The 18142-nt window shown below is 33.3% G+C and overlaps 1 protein-coding gene across 1 annotated transcript in view; it reads left to right on the top strand.

Annotated features, from left to right (window-relative positions):
• LOC126738515 (potassium channel subfamily K member 18-like) overlaps positions 1-18142 on the top strand; it is a 227429-nt gene that overhangs the window by 88030 nt on the left and 121257 nt on the right. The window contains exon 2 of the mRNA XM_050443884.1: positions 8937-9089. Within this exon, the coding sequence (XP_050299841.1) occupies positions 9014-9089 (76 nt within the window). The 5' untranslated portion in view covers positions 8937-9013. The remainder of the gene's footprint in view (positions 1-8936; positions 9090-18142) is intronic.

Raw genomic sequence — 18142 nt, 5'->3', positions numbered from 1 at the left:
ACGTGCCTTATTTGTCCGTTAAAACTGATCGTTACTTAAATTAAAATTGTTATAAAAATGCGTTTAAAAGGAAATTAATATTTATTATCCGATTTTGAATATAACGTACAAATGCATATCGCATTCTTGAGTTAAGTCACATTTACAAAACAAAAGAGCAAATTAGCTGGTATTAATTAAATACAAATTAGTAATTTGGAAAACCTACGAATGAAGCCAAGATACAGCTTTTGAAGTACTAGGAATATTGTGATTAATACACTGTTATTATATATTATGTTTATATACATATATTCTGAATAATCAGTTATGGTTAATTAGGTTTATCAGTTTTCTTATTTTTTGGTGATCTCTATGATCTTTATGATCAATTTAGATATTAGAGATTATTTATTTATAGAAGTAATACATAATTAAAAAACAAAAACGATATATGTTATACGCATAAATATATGTATGTAATATATTCACAGCTACCCCTAAAAATAGTAACTCATGAGCACAGTTCCATCAATGTCCGAAGCTTGAAAATTTTTTTTTAGAACTCTGAATAGACCGATGAATGCTCCTGAGAGAACCTCATCAGTATTATTTCTGATACTAGTAAGTAGTTGACAATTTTATCCATACATCTCGACTTTTTCTAGCCTTCACCATTCCGATTTAGTTTTCCTAATAAAATGTAGTAGTTTTCGACTACCCGTGACAATATTCAATGTATTCTGATAGTCAAGCATATTTTTAGAGAGAAATACTATATCTTTTGCATTACTTGAAGTTTTCAGTGGGGTCCTTTTAACTCGTAGAGCAACTAGACGCATTAAAAATTTGCTGCATTAAAAGAGATATTTTTTGAGTTATATACTTTAAAACTTTGAGTTAGTTACGTACTTATAGAGTTTATATAATGATATATAGAGTTTAACTATTTTAAACCGTATGTAATTGAGTGATTTTAATTTATTAGTAACTGCCTAAAAGTTCAGATAATACGTGGATGCTCCTACGTATTATTCAGGCATAAAGAGGCCTTGTGACATTTTTTAAAGAACATGGTGATACTTTAGAAATAAAATACGGGCTACTTTAGAAATAAAAAAGCCATACACAGTACAATAGAATATACAGATGGCTTTGATATAATATCCCAATAAAAGTTCAATACAATAGTAAGAGACCTATTAAAATCGTCTTGAAATGCTGTAAGAACATGGGCAAATAAAGAAGATGTACGCCAGTCCTTTTAAATCCATAGTAGTGCCATTTACTAGGCAGACGTAAGTTAAAAGGCTTAGGAATTATAATATTACAGGGAAGAGAAATTCATTTAACCCATACTTCGATATTAATCGTGAGAAAACCAATCCTTATATAAAAGTGATTTAAATGCTTGGACAAATACAGAGCTCATAATCGAAGAGAATATACTGGTTCAAGACCAGGATACTGGCACTAATCACTACGTATACTCTAGCATGGCGGACAAAGATAATTCAAATTATAACAAGACCAAAATTGGATAAAATATTAAAACTAACAAGCCTTGTTATAACAGCAGTCTTGAAAGCATTGTCGACAACATCGATCGCGATTCTATTAAACCTGTCATTACTGCATTTAAGGCAAAGCCAGACTAGGACTACAGTAGACAGAATCTAAGAGTCAACTAGACTTGACCAAATGTCTTATAAAATCGGATAATATAATTTTAGAAACGGATTACATGGTTCTCCTCTATAGCTCTGATTCTCGCTTCGAGAGTTGATTTCAACAATCTGATAGTCAGTCATTTGCAAATCTTAGGGTTACATCGAAGTAAGTATGTAATTCTCTTCTAAAAACTGTAAAACCGTAAAAATGTTAAACTTTTGTGGATCCCGAAACTCAGCAGTGAACAAGAAAATGAGAGGGCAGATAAACTTTTTAGTTTATCTGCCTGATCTGAAGAATCTTCTAGTTTCTTTATTAAAACAAAGTCTGCATTGGGGATGCCAAAAAGTATTATATCCAGAGAATCTATGTACTGCAGAAGGCACTTAATATTTGTAAAGAACACACTAGGTACAGAAACACTAAATACCGCAGAATACCTTTTCAAACTAAAGCAGGGAAAGCAAAGTGATAAGCTGGGTAAAACATATATACAGGGTGTTTGGAAAGTGAGTAGCCAAACGGAAATAGTGAATAGGTGAGGTGAGGCTATTTAAAACGCATAGTATTTTTTTGTTTTTTCTCAAATTTAAGGAGTAATATATTTTTTTTTTTTTATTAGATTTTTCCTGTTTTTTTTACTTTAACCTTCAATTTTTTTTTTAGTTTTTGACCAAAATGACGTACAATTACTTTTACTTTAAAGGCTAATGTTGTCTTATTCAGATTTAGGTAATAACTGAAAAAAAATATTTAAAGAGAAACTAATAATAGAGTAACAAACGTCCCCAAATCAACAGAAAAAAATGTAACGTCAATTTTACAATGGCAAAAATAATAATAAAAAAAAGTGGAGGATCACTTTTTATCACTCAGGAAGTGATAAAAAAGTGCCTGGAGTATAAAGAAAAATTACTACGCTATAATCTCCTTTATCATTCGGCGACATTCTCTCTGTGCCCCGCTACCTTAAACCTTAAACTGTTACCTGTCGCTAACCATAATACGAGTATTATTTATTCAAGACTTGTATTACTCCGCTACTTACCTACTACTACATATCCTAATGGTATATGGTAGAGCTGATGGAAATGGACGAGAAGCAAAAAGAATTTATCAAGAGCGTTTTCCCAATAGACACCAACCTAATAGTCATATTTTTGAAATGACCTTTAGACGCTTAAGAGAAACTGGTAGTCTAAATCGCCGTGAACCTGGAGTTCGCAGACAACGTAATATTGCTGATGACGAACGAATTCTGGAAGCTTTTGACGAAGATTCAACAACGAGCATCCGGACTGTAGCTGCCAATCTAAACCTAAGTGTATGGAAGGTGGTCTGTTCTTCATGCCAACGAAAAGCATCCCTTTCATTACACGCCCGTGCAAGATCTTAAAGAAAATGAGTAACAAAGACGCATTCAGTTTTGCCGCCTCCTGCTACATATGGATGTGGATAACCGCGATTTCTTGAAAAAACTGTGAACAGATGAATCCAAGTTTTCAAGGGAGGGAATTACCAACTTTCATAATTTGCATTATTAGGCTCCAAAAGAAGAAAACCCAAAAATTAAGTCGTGTCCTTTTAAAGGAAATTCTCAGTAAACGTTTGGGCGGGCCTAATTGGTAATACCCTTATTGGTCCACATTATTTACCGAATAATTTGAAAGGGGATAATTATGTAGATTTTTTATTAAATGATCTGCCCGAACTCTTGAACGGGGTTCCAAATTTTGTCAATGAAGAACAAATGACGTTTCAACATGATGGATGCCCAGCGCAGTGGAGATTGACGATCCGGGAGCACCTAGACAATGCATTTCCCAATACTTAAATTGGCAGAGATGGCCCTATCCCATGGCCTGCAAGATCACCGGACTTGACGGCCGCTTGATTTTTACGTCTGGGGCCGTGCAAACTAACTTGTGTATTTCGAACCTCTAAATACAAGGGAATAATTGATAGGAAAAATTAATGACGCTTTTGTAATAATAAGACGGGAACTAACATTACAGTACACCACAAGAGAAATAAGAAAGCGATGTTACCCGTGTATTTGAAATAATGGCCATTAATTTGAGCAATACTTATAAATAAACGATTTGAAGTAAAAAATATGGTTTTACAATTAGGTTGCTTTCAAGAAATTGGTTCACGTGTCCTTCAAGACAAACTTATTTGTTTTTCGTAAGTTACCTAATTATTTTAGTTACATGTGGCATATGGTTAGAAAGACTATTAACTAGAGAAGTTTTTTAACACATTTTAAATTACCACAAATTTTTTTTTATTATTATTTTTTCCATTGTAAAGTTGACAGTACATTTTTTTTCTATTGATTTGAGGAAGTTTGTTACTCCACTATTAGTTTCTTTTTAAATATTTTTCTCAGTTATTAGCTAAATCTGAATGAGACAAGATTAGTCTTTAAAATAAAATTAATTGTGCACCATTTTGGCCAAAAATTTAAAAAAAAATTGAAGGTTAAAGTAAAAAAATTGGGAAAATCTAATAAAAAAAGGAAAAAATAAATCACTCCTTAAACTTGAGAAAAACAAAAAAATACTATGCGTTTTAAATAGCCAGTAACCTCACCTATTCACCATTTCCGTTTGGCTACTCAACTTCCAAACACCCTGTATAATGAATACTTTAGATATACAAAATCACTTTAAATCTTAACAAAAAAAGAATAGGGAATATTTAATTATGGCAAAAATCAGAGCAAATGACTTAATTCTTACTTGTACAGATCCCAATAAGACCACGTGTACAATTAGTAAACAAGCACCGTCATGGGGTCCAAGATATCCTTGCCAAGTCCTAATGATTTTAATAAAATAGTTTGCAAAACTCAGATACACCTAAATCTGCCTTCTCCTTTAAGGAAGTAAGTTTTAATAATAAAGGGTGGGTCATCTATTGGTCCCATTTTGATTTGATTATTAAATGGACAAAAGTTGATTTTTTTTTCAACGAATTTCGCTTTATTTGATACAGTGTTTCTTCCGATTAACTATGGAAAATGATTTCATTAAAATGTTAGCCACAACACTTTGTCCACTGTTTCCTGACCAATTTGGGCAATTGCGGTACGAATATTCTGTTTCAAGTGATCAATTGTTTGGGGATTGTTGGCATAAACTGCACTCTTCAATGCACCCCATAGAAAAAAGTCTAGCGGCGTCAAATCGCAGCTGCGAGCAGGCCAATGGACATCGCCGAAACGGCTAATCTCATGGTTGTTGAATCTTGTGCACAGAAGGTTGATGCTACGCCCTGCGGTATGACAAGTTGCGCCATCTTGTTGAAACCATAATTCGTCGAGATCGATATCTTCCAATTCTTACCATAAGAATTCAGTTATCGTATTGTGATAACGTTCACGGCGCGACCTTCCGCATTTTCGAAAAAGAAAGGACCACTCACGCCACCACTCCAACATCCACACCACACAGTGACTCGGGCTGGATGCATTGGCTTCTGTACGACGACGTGTGGATTGTCCGTTTCCCAAATTCTGCAATTTTGTTTGTTAACGTAGCCGCCAAGGTGAAAATGCGTTTCGTCAGAAAAGATGATTTTTCGTGCGAAATTTGGGTCATCGTTCAACTCATTTAAAGCACACTCTGCGAAGCGTAAACGTTATGGAAGGTCATTCGGTTTCAATTTCTGAATGAGTTGGATTTTGTACGCAAACATACCGAGGTCTTTGCGCAAAATCCTCCTCAGAGTGGTTCCTGAAATGGTCACTTGTTGACTTCTGCGCTGGGTAGATGTTCTGGGGTTATGACGAACACTTTCGGTCACTGCAGCGATTGCTTCAGCTGTACGTACCGGACGTGTATGCGGCATACGTCTGGAATCGACCAGCATCCCAGTTTCACGAATTTTGTGCACCAATTTTCCAATAGCACGCGCGGTGGGCACTTCATTTTTCCAAATTTTGTACACAATTTTCAAACTGTCTTACTCATGAGAGAACAACATTCAAAATAAGTTTTCAGTATTTCAAAGCGTTGTTCTAAAGAAAACCAATTCATATTTGTCCAGCGGAAGGTTAGAACTAGCCTATAATCAACAACATATGGTGCTAAAGTTAACAGCGCCACTATTGACAGGCTATCAAAATCGGACTAATAGATTGCCCACCCTTTACAAGGTGGTCTTTGGGAGCGAGAAGTTTTGATAATGTTGTTATTTCGCAACCATGAATAGTGGCTATGGATAGTTTTGTTAAATTATTTGTTACGTATACCATTTAGTAACTATGGAGCAATGGCCCGGTGAGCAACGTGCTCTTGTGATTTAATTGTAGTACAAAAATAATAACTGTTTAAACGCCGCCCAGTGGCATTAATGAATTTATTTCCATATTTATCGGCATGGCAGAGTTCCAATGCTATAAAGGAATGGGTACGTAACTTTGAAAACACAGGTTCAGTTGTCAAAGTCAAATATAAGGGACCAAGGAAAAGTATAAAAACGCCGACCGAGTTAAAAATTCTGTAGGGAACAGTCCAAAATGTTGAACCTCCTTCTCTGCTTCGAATATGGCACAAAGATCTTAATTTTCACGAATGGAAAATTCGAATAGCCCAAGCACTAAAATCAATAGACATCTTAAATCGTATACGTTCTGCTGAAACTTATATTCAAAATTTGTGAATGTCTAACGAAGGGCACTTTCATTTATCTACACCAACAAATAAAATTTCCGTTATTGGAGTTCAGAAAACAACTTTTATGCACCCCGAAGGTAACAGTATGGTGTGCTATATCATCCATGGGAAGTTTTAATCCCTACTTTTTTGAAGATGATAATGAAAACACAATTAGGGTCAATTTTGAGCTGTATACCAATATGAATTATCATTTTTTTAAACAGCAACTAAAAACAGATTTCTACAGAACAGCCAATCATAGTTCCAGCAAGATGATGCTAATTTAGATATCATAAGAGCAACCTTAAACTCTTTGCAAAGATTGTTTCCGCAACCCGTTATTTCTAGACGACGAGATATTGACGGGCCTGCAAGATCGCCAGATCTAACAGCTTGCGAATACTTTTTGTGGGACTACCTAAAGCAGAAGGTCTTCGTTGTTAAGCCAACAACCATTTAGGAGCTTAAAATGAATTATTGTAGAAATTGCTAATATTACCGTTGATATGTTGCATAGGGTTATGGAGAATTTTAAAGGATTCTAGAGTGTATTGAGAAAAGCGGAGGTCATTTAACTGGAATTATTTTTAAGAAATAAAAATTTCATATAACTAGCTTTTTAATATTTTACTGTCTTTTATTTTAACTAAGTTATTACTACAATTTAACCCATGTTAAAAATAATTCTACGCTCCTATTTTAATTATAACTTAAGAAACCTAGACTCAGTGTCCTGAGAATGACTTAATATAAGTCGAAACGTCGACATTTAGGTAAACAGGTTTCTGTTTTATTTCTGACCCCACCCAACAACCCTCCGCAATATTGAAGATATTGGGTCACAAACACGAAATTGAAAATTAACTAAGTTATGTTAAAATCCTAAAGTAATCAGGATTACTTTGTATAAGAGAAATTTTGGATCAGCTAAGCAACAAACACAGACGTGATATATATGGCCTCAACATACAGCTATTTGGAACATTCAAAAATAAAATATTTATCAATTGAAATACTTGACAAAATTTTATGTTTAAAAGGGGGTGAGTTTTAAGGTGTTTTAAAGGTTGCAAGGGAGTCTCCAATCTTCATGAAAGGGGATCCAGACCAACCAGAAAACTACAGGTCAATATCTTTTCTACATGTGGTTTCCAAGTTTCTGGAGAAATGTTCCATTCAAATAGTGAATTTCTTCAACACCGAAAATATTTTCTCTCCATGTCAGTTTGGTTTAAGTAAAAAGAGAAACACAGTTCATGGGATAGTAGTTTTTGTATCTACCATTTTGGATGCTTTCCACAATATACAGTTTGATCCTTATTATTTTTAGATTTGACCAAAGCCTTTGACTGTGTTGACTATGGTATCCTCGCTCAAATTTTGACACCACAAGTGTGAATATGATCGCTCATTTAGAACAGAGATATATAATATCAAGTGGTGAGGGTTGAAGGAAAGTCTTCAGCAATGAGTGAGATTAACAATGGCCAGCTGTAGAGCAGATAAAATCCGCAACGCTCAGATCCAATTTACAGCTTATTTGATTTTTTGTAAGATTCTGTGTAGGTTACAGTTTTATTATGGAGTTTTATAGTCAAGTACATAAATAATTGTTAAGTTACTTAAAGGGGTTTTTAAGGTTTTGTGAAAAAATCGATTTAAACAATATGGGTTCATAGTGGGTAGATCCACAGAGGATGCAATTACTGGGCTTAAATTATAAATATGTAAGAGTCACAAATACATAAGATCACAAATATGAAGCATATTGCGTATCTTTGTTGATTGGGCCAAGGCGTTCGATACAGTTTCATATTCCTTACTGCATAAAATTAATTTTTTTTAGAGCGTTTGAAAAATTACAATGCCAAGCAAAAAAACAAAAGTAAAAAAAGAAAGTAGGCTTGAAAATTTTACGTAAAAACGACCCTAAAGAGTAAGCAGCGCAAGGTAAAATTTAAGGTTATCGCTATTTATATAGCAGTAATTAGACTTTGTCAAATACAGTTTTTGACCTAAAAAAATTACCTTGATATTGAAATCTCCTTTTAAGTAAACCTTTAGTTCCAATTCGCGTAAAGAGATTAAAATGAAACTTAATGTTTTGATTTTTACCAGCCTTTTATCCATTTATTTTTGATAATTATTATCAAGTCATTATTTACCATGTATAAAGTATTTTCTAGTCTTCGTAATTATTAGATTGTTCTCTGCAAATCTAAAACCTAATATGGCAACTAAAAGAATGTTACCATTAAATACTATTAAAGACAATACTTTAACTTATTCTGCTTGTACAAGGCAGAAGTTTTAGTTAATAGTCAAAAATAAGGAAAGAATTCCTATAACAGTCAAAACTTCCGAAAGTTTCGTATGCTATTTAGAACAAATATAAACTCCGACTATCCAGTTATAGTAACAACATAGCCAAGAAACTTTTCCCATTTGCTTACTTCCGAAAGACTTTGGAATTAGTTAAGAATTAACATTTGGTAATGTTTAAGATATATTTATCAGGAAGTATTAGTTTACGGGAAATAGCTTTTGATATGAACATGAATACTTTTCTTATAAATATTAAAATTGTTAAACAAATGTCTGATTAGTTGTTTTTTGTTGCAGGTTCCAAGCTGTCTCCAAATAAAAACTTTCTTTAAGATACTTGGAATGCCTAAGAGAACCCTTGCCGAAAATCCAAGATGATGAGAGACCAGGATTCCTTGTCCGCATTTCCAGAATATCAAAATACATATCTCAGAAGAGCTTCTCCACCAGGTAAGTTTATTTAATTAAGGATATATAAGTGGCAAAATAGAACCGCAAACGGAAACGTTTATTATGCAAATTAAAGCAGTTATTTTAAATGTGTCATTATTACCGATGAACAAATAATTCAAACATCGGTTCGTTAAAGAAAATATATTTTGATAGACCGGGGAATCTGTACTTTTTAACAAAAAAATTGCAACCCGCAAACGAACGACTGGATGTGGTAAAGGGGTTCATCAGAAACATAAAAAAAATAAATTCATACCTGGGGTAGTTGCGGGGTGGTTTTGCGGGGGTGAAAACTGAAAAAAAACAGCTGGAGCATTTTTCTATCGCTATTTTCGGCGAAAGTTGGCGCTCAAATAAAAAGTGCTTAATGGCAAAGTTGTAGATAATATAAAAATCTATAATTTTCGTAGAGGGCACTTTTGGTCTATTCACATAAACTTTGGATGTTAAGTAGCCCTAGACGAAAAAATCTAATGGGGTTGTATCCGGTGACCTTGGTGGCCACTTAATTGGTCCTCTTCGCCCAATCCATCTGTTAGGTGCATCAAGAAATTGTCGAACGGCGATGGCAAAATGAAAGTGCCGCGTGTTGTTGAAACTATATTTCGTTACTAGGTATGTCAGCTTCTTGTAAATTAGAGAATAAAACAACTAAAGCTGGGTATGTTTAAACTATTGAACGTCCAAGTAGTGCTCTTCCTTTGATGTTTCTTCGTCCAATTATTCGACTTTTTACGATACCTGTCCACACATTAATTAAATATTTTTTAAGAGCGCTGTATGTGGTATTCTTGGATACAATGAGGATTTTCAGTTGCCTAATACCTGCAGTTTTGCTTGTTAACGTGTACATTTAACGTTAAAGTAGTCTTATCAGAAAAAATTATATTTCGAATAAAATTTCCATTGTTATTGTTAGCCTCAAGAATCTGCTCACAAAATGCACTTGGCGGTCAATTTCTAACATTTTATGTATCAGCTGTACTTTATGAAGATAATATTTATTTAAACGAAGTATTGTTGTCATTACTGGCCCTACTGATAAATTTCATTTTCTAGAAATTGTATTTATCGCAACATGGCAATTATTGTCTGTTTCTAATAGAATAGTTTCCTCTAAATTATGATTCAATTTTGTAACAGTGGATTTAGCAATTGCAAGACGATCAGTATCAGTTGCATTCAGTATTTCTTTTATTTATTTATTATCCTAGATTACCTGTATATATTTTAATATTTAATTAAATAATAATATAAGGCGAGATTGTAATTCTTTAGACATTGATAACTTGAAAACAGATAAAGATATACTTTATATTAAGATACAATAATACGATTTTTAAATTTTTCGAGACAAAATACAATTATTGGCTTTACTAATTTTATTCAAAATGACTTTTAAATAATCTACTCCTTGAATAATATAACTTAATATAACTAATTATTTTTTACGAGGAATCATATTTGGATTTCCAAGTTGATTTTTCATAATTACGATATGATGCAATATTGTTGAGTGCTAAGGTTTAACTAGTTTGTAATTTGACGTCATTTTCCCTCTGCAAAAATAACACCTCGATAGGAAAATATTAAATTTCAAATCAACACACTGTGCCACCAAAAAATCACAATGACAACAAATGACAGCCCAGTTGTCCATACTAAAAAATACAAAGAGCGATAAAAGCACGGAAAAAAAAACTCGAATCCTTTATTTTAAAATTGAGCATACATAACCGGTTTTAAAATAGTTGTTATTGTAGGGGAGGATTATGAAAATAAATAATAGATTTTTCGAATGCGCTTTGTATTATATTAAACGCATTTACTATTGATGCTTTGTTATTTAATATATAAATATTAGTAAGAATTAAATCGTTTATTTAATTTTTTTTAATATAGCTGTTTTATCGATGAAAATGAATCGATTTAAAATTTAAGAATTTATCATGCTGAATAGTTCGGGCGTTTATGTGTTTGTCCTGTATTTTTAATATGTATGTAAATTTTGAAATACCAATAAGTAGCTCTTATATAAATAAATGTTTATTTCCATATCACTTTTGGTCACCCACCTACACAATCTCTAATTGTTTAATTTTTTTTAGTTTTCTTTTGTTGTAGGGTAAAGTGGGGTAAGTGTAATCAAAAAAATTATAGTGGCATTTTAAAATTTCATAACAAAAAAACCAAAGGAGAAATCGGGTTCATTTTTAGTAGGCACAGAGCTTATTTCTTTGTTAAATCAATGTCATATTTATTTATTTTTTGTCTGCTTTTGTTTTTTTCATAAACCAAAATAAAAAAAACATGTTGGCTAATTACACTTGCCCCAGAAACGGCTACTAACTGCCATGTGCTTATTTTGCCGATGGATCTGGGGCAAGTGTACTATAGTATGAAAAATTCTGGGTTAAAAAAAATAGCTTGATACCTATCTTAATTTATAAGGAAGTTATGAACTTTTTTCGTGGAGCAATGATACGAAATAAAACTCAAAATTCAAAGATTTTCTGAAAAGTATATTCGTAGATAAGTTGAGCAAAACAGGCTGTGACATGTTTTTTTTTAATTTATTTAACGTTATATGAGGTAAATGATACTGGGAAAGTTAGTTCTCCTCTTCGCCCTAAAGTGAGTTCTAGTAAAACTCGTTCTATATCTGATGCAGCCACTAAGTGATGGTCCTCTTGTTCAGGCCAGTGAAACACTGAACTATGCGCGTTTCGGTTTGATTTTTTTTAAAACTTAATGGTACGTTGCGATTCTTCATCAAGCGTTGTTATTTGTCCACCATAGAAAAGTATACTTTTCTTTCCTTTAAATGAGACCAAAACCCAGTTTTCAATGTTAAGGTTTTCTACCCCTTTGAGAAACAATTTGTCTTGTTTTAATGCTTCTTTATCTTCCTCTAACCTTTTTGCATAAGTCTCAAAGGTGATGTCGTCGGATTCACCGTCACTTAAAATTTGCGGTTCGTCTTCATCTAACGAGCTCTCATTAATATGTTTTGCTGTTATTTTTTTTGATTCCTTCTTTTTCGTTAGGGCGGGACGATTGCCTCACTGTTTCCAGCAACAATTCTTCAAATGATACAGAACCGCTACTTGATGCTGCTATTGGTATTGGTCTACTTGGCCCTGCTATTGGTTCTCGTCGCGGTTCTGATACTAGCTGCTGCGTGGTTGGTTTTTTCTCTCGATGGCTCTTCATGGCTTCTTCTGCTGGGTTCATTAAGAGGTTGTTCTGTGGCAGGTTGGGGATTTCTTAAACGTTCTTTATATCTTCGTAGAGCTTCTGGATCATATTAAGAGTGGTCGATGACAGATCTGTTAAATGGGCATATTCCTCCTCTACGAAAGCCCGATGTTAGTAGAGCTGGATCTGTCTCTTTCCAAATTGTGCTCACAAGTACCGAAAAATCTTTCTTTGCTATTTTAACACGTTGACTGCCATATGAAGTAAATATAATTCACACGGCGTTGGGCACTCTGCGCCATGTGAATTTTATTTAACTCCATCACATACTTACCTATAACGCCGTGTGACTTCTGTACGCTTCACGTTTTAATACTTTGCTTATGGACTGATATTGACCATGGCCTCAGGAGAAAACTAATATAATTGGCCTGTAGTTTTAGCTTATTTTTTTAATTAAAGGAGGCATAAAAATACACATATGTTATAACTAATATTACCTTTATTATAGACAAAATAAACACATGTTTTTAAGCTTATAGAACAAAATAATGGTTAATTTAATGGATATTTTATTTAGTACTTATAATTTAAATGATTTGTGTTCAACAAAAAAACATTCTACGCAAAAATAAGATTTACATTTTTCGCACTTATACGGAGTTTGTTTTGCTTTTAAAGCTGCATGTTTCCTTCCAAATTGCGACTTCAAGCTCTCATAACAAACTGTACATCTTCTTCTTGCATCCATATGTTTTAAAGAACAATCTTCTGTTGGTAAATTTTCTGTTTTGGAAATTTCAGACTGTAATAGAGCCATTGTAACCTCTTCTTTAAAACTGGTTATTTTTATGTTTTTCTTTTTAATTATTTTGTAAAGAATGTGTGCATTTACAAGAGCCGATCCTGTTATCAATTCGATTGCGAGTTTACGGTACCATTTTACCCCTATCCTGAGTGCAGCTGAATAGGCTTTCATTTGGTCTGATATATCAATAAAACCTTTACTACGATTGTAATCCACCACAATTTGAGATTTTTGAGTAACTGTGCCGTTCTCTTTAGGAATATCGACCATTCTGTTGTCATGAAGAGTGCTCAATGTCAGTACGTCTCTTTTGTCTTTCCACTTAAGGACTACTACTCCAGTATTGCTTTCTCGAGAAATGGTATCATTCTTGTTCAATTTGGCCTGTATAACTTCTTGTGGGTTTAGTTTCCTATTACTTCTTAGAGTGCCAACAAGATGAGTGGAATGTTTTAATAATTTATGAGCAAGATGGACACCGGTGTAAAAATTGTCTGTGTAAAGTATTCTTCCCGAATCCAAAAGATTAGCCATTAACTCCATTACTACAGATGAAGCTGCTGGTGCTCCTGGCTGGACATCTCTACCGCAATATACTTTCATATTATAAGTATAACCATTTTCAGTGCATAATTTATATACCTTTATGCCAAATTTATGTTTTTTATTTTTTATAAATTGCTTAAAGGCAAGTTTTCCTCGAAAAGGTACCAAAGTTTCGTTTATGCAAATTTTTTTTTGGGTATATTTGCTGCCTAAAAGCGAGCCAATAATAAATCTATAAGGTGTTTTATCTTAAAGAGTCGATTACCTTCGGGGCGTGCTTTATTATCTGATAAATGCCACATGCGTAGAATAAGCTCAAAACGATTTCTGGACATTTAATTTTTTACTTTATTCTCATAAATAAATTTTTGTGAACAGTAATCAGATAGTTTTGGTTTTTTATTGAGACCCATCTAAAATATAATGCCCACACAAGTCTCAAATTCTTTTGTAGATAAATCTTTCCATTTTGTAAGCCGAGAGTGTCGTGAATGGTTTTCATTTTCCAGCGTTTGTTGTGCATACCTGTTTGTCTCTGTCACCATGTGCTGAATGATGCCTTCAATCAAAAAGAACTTGTAATAATTATACGGACTTTTGTCAAATAAATCATTGATAATATCTGCAGGAATTCCAGGGTTAACTTCAGAAAATTAAAATTGTTTTAGGTTTATTCCAGTAACGGGGCTCCATACCAACTCCCCAGGAACATCAGAAGAATCCTCATCAGGCTCCGAATGGTCAGATAATTCTGGGTTTTGATCTGCTTGATTTACTACTTCCTCTATAGTTTGATCAACCGTTTAAGTGGATGGCATATCGAGTGATATTGACCCTATTTGTTGATTGGTGTTAGTTGTTTCTTTTTCAAAATATCTGTTCTAAAAAAAGCCATATTCGTTTAAAAAAATATACATTCAAAACTTTAGGTATTTACCTCTCAACTTGTTCTTTCTAGGGCCTCATGAATTACATTTAATTCACGGCCCTAAATTACCCTTTTTAAAGTAAATATGTAAAACTCATTTATTATTTATTTATTAAAGCCATTTTTACTGATATTTATCAAAAAGTCGCAATGGCTCCAGGTTTTGTGTTTTTTTTTTTGGAGTGTGGCAGTCAACGTGTTAACATCCACATGTTTTCTTTGGTACTCAGCTAATTTGGAATCCCACTGTGACTTAAGGCTCTTAAAGACCGCTAGGTCCATGGGTTGCAATAGGTGGCTGGAGTGTGGAGGTAATTTAAGTACAATTATATCATTTTCGACAGCCGCCTCGATATGTTTTGGGTCTAAGTGCGTTGAATGTCCATCATACAAAAGCAGGATTGGTCTTTCAGGTACAACGTTGCGAATAAAAGTTTTTGTAAAATAGTTTACAAAGATTTCGGTTTCCATCCAACCATTTGGTGATGTAGCATAAGAAGTACCTGGAAAGGTAGATTTCTTGGGAGCCAGCTAGGTACTCCATAGATTTTTTCCCTTAAAAACAATTAATGGAGGCAGTTTATCCCCATTGACTTTGCCACCCAACTGTCGTACTCTCTCTTCCAGGCCCGGTGGTTATTCTTGAAGCAGGGGCATTTTTCTGACCCAGAATTTTAGTTTTACTTGGATCGAGCGTAAAACTAGTTTTGTCGATGTTATAAATCTAAGAAGGCTTCTTTTGCAGGTCGTTATTTTCTAAGGTTGCTTTTAATATGTCAAAATATTGTTCAATCACAAATGGATCATTGGCTTTTTTTCTGGCATACTCCAGTCCCTGTGTTTTTTTTTAAAGATAGCCTGTGCCTTTTTTGAAAGGATACGAACCAATCCTCGCCAGGTATTCCATCTTTAAATAACGTTTTTATATTATTTTTCATGACATACTTTCCCACCAATTTTAAGATTTTCATTCTGCTGAGCCCCCAACCCCACTTCTCCATGATTTTTATGCCATTCACTAATTTTTCTTCATCAGCTGCAGGTATTGCGGTGGGTCTTCCTTTGCACGCGCTTTTTGATCCCCGGGGTGTTTTTGAAGAGTGAAAAATGGGATTTGATTCCTCTGGACAGCACCACGAATACTGATACGATTTTCTTGTATGTTTCTAATCGCATCTTTTAAAATTTCAGCACTGTAAGAAGGGTCTTGTTTCTTTTTTTTATACACTCTTACCATTTTGAAGGAACTCACTAGGAACTGTATAAACTAGTCTTAGATCGGTCGTATTTTAAAGATTTCCACACTGTCTTTACAATTAATTAAAGTCTTTGGTAAGTATTTACACTATTTCCTCGATATTAGTCTTAGCCTGTAACAATAGAGAAAATGATAGGTTATAGCCTAAAAACTCAAGAAGGAGGAGGCTGGGGCAAATGTAGTCAGTGATTACATTCACCCCAGTCTCAGTGATTACACTTATCCCATATGCGTATTTCGGTGGGGTAAATGTAATCGCTGGCATATATTTTTTGTATCGAAAATCAAATCTGATAGCAGAATCAACATCCTTGTCAAAAATTACCTAAGGGAGCATAATATTACAACTAAATACTAATATTAGCAGTAGTAATAGGGAATTAAAATTCCTAAAAGGCACTCATAAAATTATTATAAATGTCAAAGTACAAAAAAGAAAAAGGGAAATCTTTGAAACTGGAACTAAGAGGTTAATAAAAAGTAATATGGGTATAAAAAGGGTTATATTTTCGAATTTCGAAGACAATTTTTGTTCCAAAACTTTATAAAAAAAAACATAGGGCTTGATTACATTTGCCTTATGATTACATTTACCCCACCTCACCCTAGTTAAGTAGTAGGTTATGTTATAGTCATTATTTTCACGAGGTGCGAATTATGTATTTTAATATTTTTACCATTGCAATTTGTTTTCTTTTTTATATAATAATTTTTTTCGTTTTTGTTTGTATAGTTTTATGTTTAGGTAGTATGTGGGGTTCTGGGCATTGTCTGAGGAGTGATTGGGGGTAAAGGGGCTCGCAGATTCTTTACTACTTTACTATGGCTACCTTTGTTAATGCTTTAGGCTTGAATTTTTTATCAGTAGCATACCGTAATGTCCGATATCTAAATAAGCTATTGAAAACCAGAGTAATATAAGTAAAATACACAAGTTTAAAAAAACTAAGAGAAGACGCTTTTATTGCTAATCGAACTAAAAAATAGAAAATAATTTTTAATTACAAAAAGTTTTTATTATAGTAATAGAAGCTCGGACAATCAATCATAATTAATTACCTGAAACAAAAATCATGATAAAATTTAAGTTATTAACCGAATAATTTAAATTAGAGTAAAAAGCATGGGATGCTCAATATATTAAATATGACAATTATTCTATTGACAGCTATCTATGATTAAATTATTTTGACAATAATTTGAGGTAATTAATTATGATTGATTGTCCAACGTTCTACTACTGTAATAAAAACTCTTTGTAATTAAAAATTATTTTCTACTTTTGCGCAGATCGCACACTATCTCTATTTCATTTACTCTCCTTTAGAGGATCTAAAAAACAATTTATTAATCCTGGCAGTCCTATTAAGGATAATGGGAAACTAAATTATTGCGTCGTCATCGGTCCTTCATACGTGTGAGAAACCAGTGAAAATTAAGCTCAAAGATTCTATTACATACATACATACATAGGTATAACCCGAGCTAATATAAAAGCGTGTTGAAAATATGATTTTTAAATAATTAGCTTAAATTTAATGTACTATTGGTAGTTATCCAGTCATTCAGTCATGGTTGGTCTGGTAAGAAAAAAAGAACTTTTTCTTTTTTTCTCTTTTGTAAAGTTGTTACTTATCTTTTTAGTTAAGCACAAGGTGGATTTAGATAATTCAGTAACATATTTAAAGTGGACTGTATTTGTGTGAATAAAAGTAGATGTGGAAAGGTCGAAAAACCAGCCTTTAAAGATCCTTACCTTAAGGTGTCTGTGTCCAGCTTCAGCAGGCCTGCTTTGGACTTATTGGGTCTTCTAATTCGGGTTGAATCACTAAGAGTGGTTGCGGGTTTGATAAGTAAATTACGATCTGTGATGCGGTAAGATTAAGATAACAGTTGCGGAAGTAAACGTATAGATCACGACACTGGAATCAATGCGCGATGATAAAAGTGCTAACAAGGAAGTCGTCTTCTCTCTGGTCTCCGTTCAGCACAAACCAAAGAAATTTAGAAAATTAAAGGCTATCGTACACGCGCAGATTTGTGGTTGTTAAGACATAACATAAAAATTTTAATTAAATTGGTTATATTAAAAGGAGAAAATTGAATTAAATGAAATGGTAGTTTTAATTTGGAGAGAAAAACAAAGAAATATTATAAAAAGAAAAAATTTAAACTATTTGGACGTTCACAAACTAAATGTGGACGGACCAAGTCCAAATATTAAAAATTCAATATTAAGATTATGTTAATGAGGAATAACTTAAATTTTCTTATAGAAGATATAAATTTTTATCATTCTAGTGCTTTTCGCT

This window comes from Anthonomus grandis, chromosome 7 (genome assembly GCF_022605725.1).
Source record: "Anthonomus grandis grandis chromosome 7, icAntGran1.3, whole genome shotgun sequence".
Taxonomy (NCBI): domain Eukaryota; kingdom Metazoa; phylum Arthropoda; class Insecta; order Coleoptera; family Curculionidae; genus Anthonomus; species Anthonomus grandis.
Note: the sequence above shows the minus strand (reverse complement) of the source record. Positions and strands in the feature narration are given on the sequence as shown.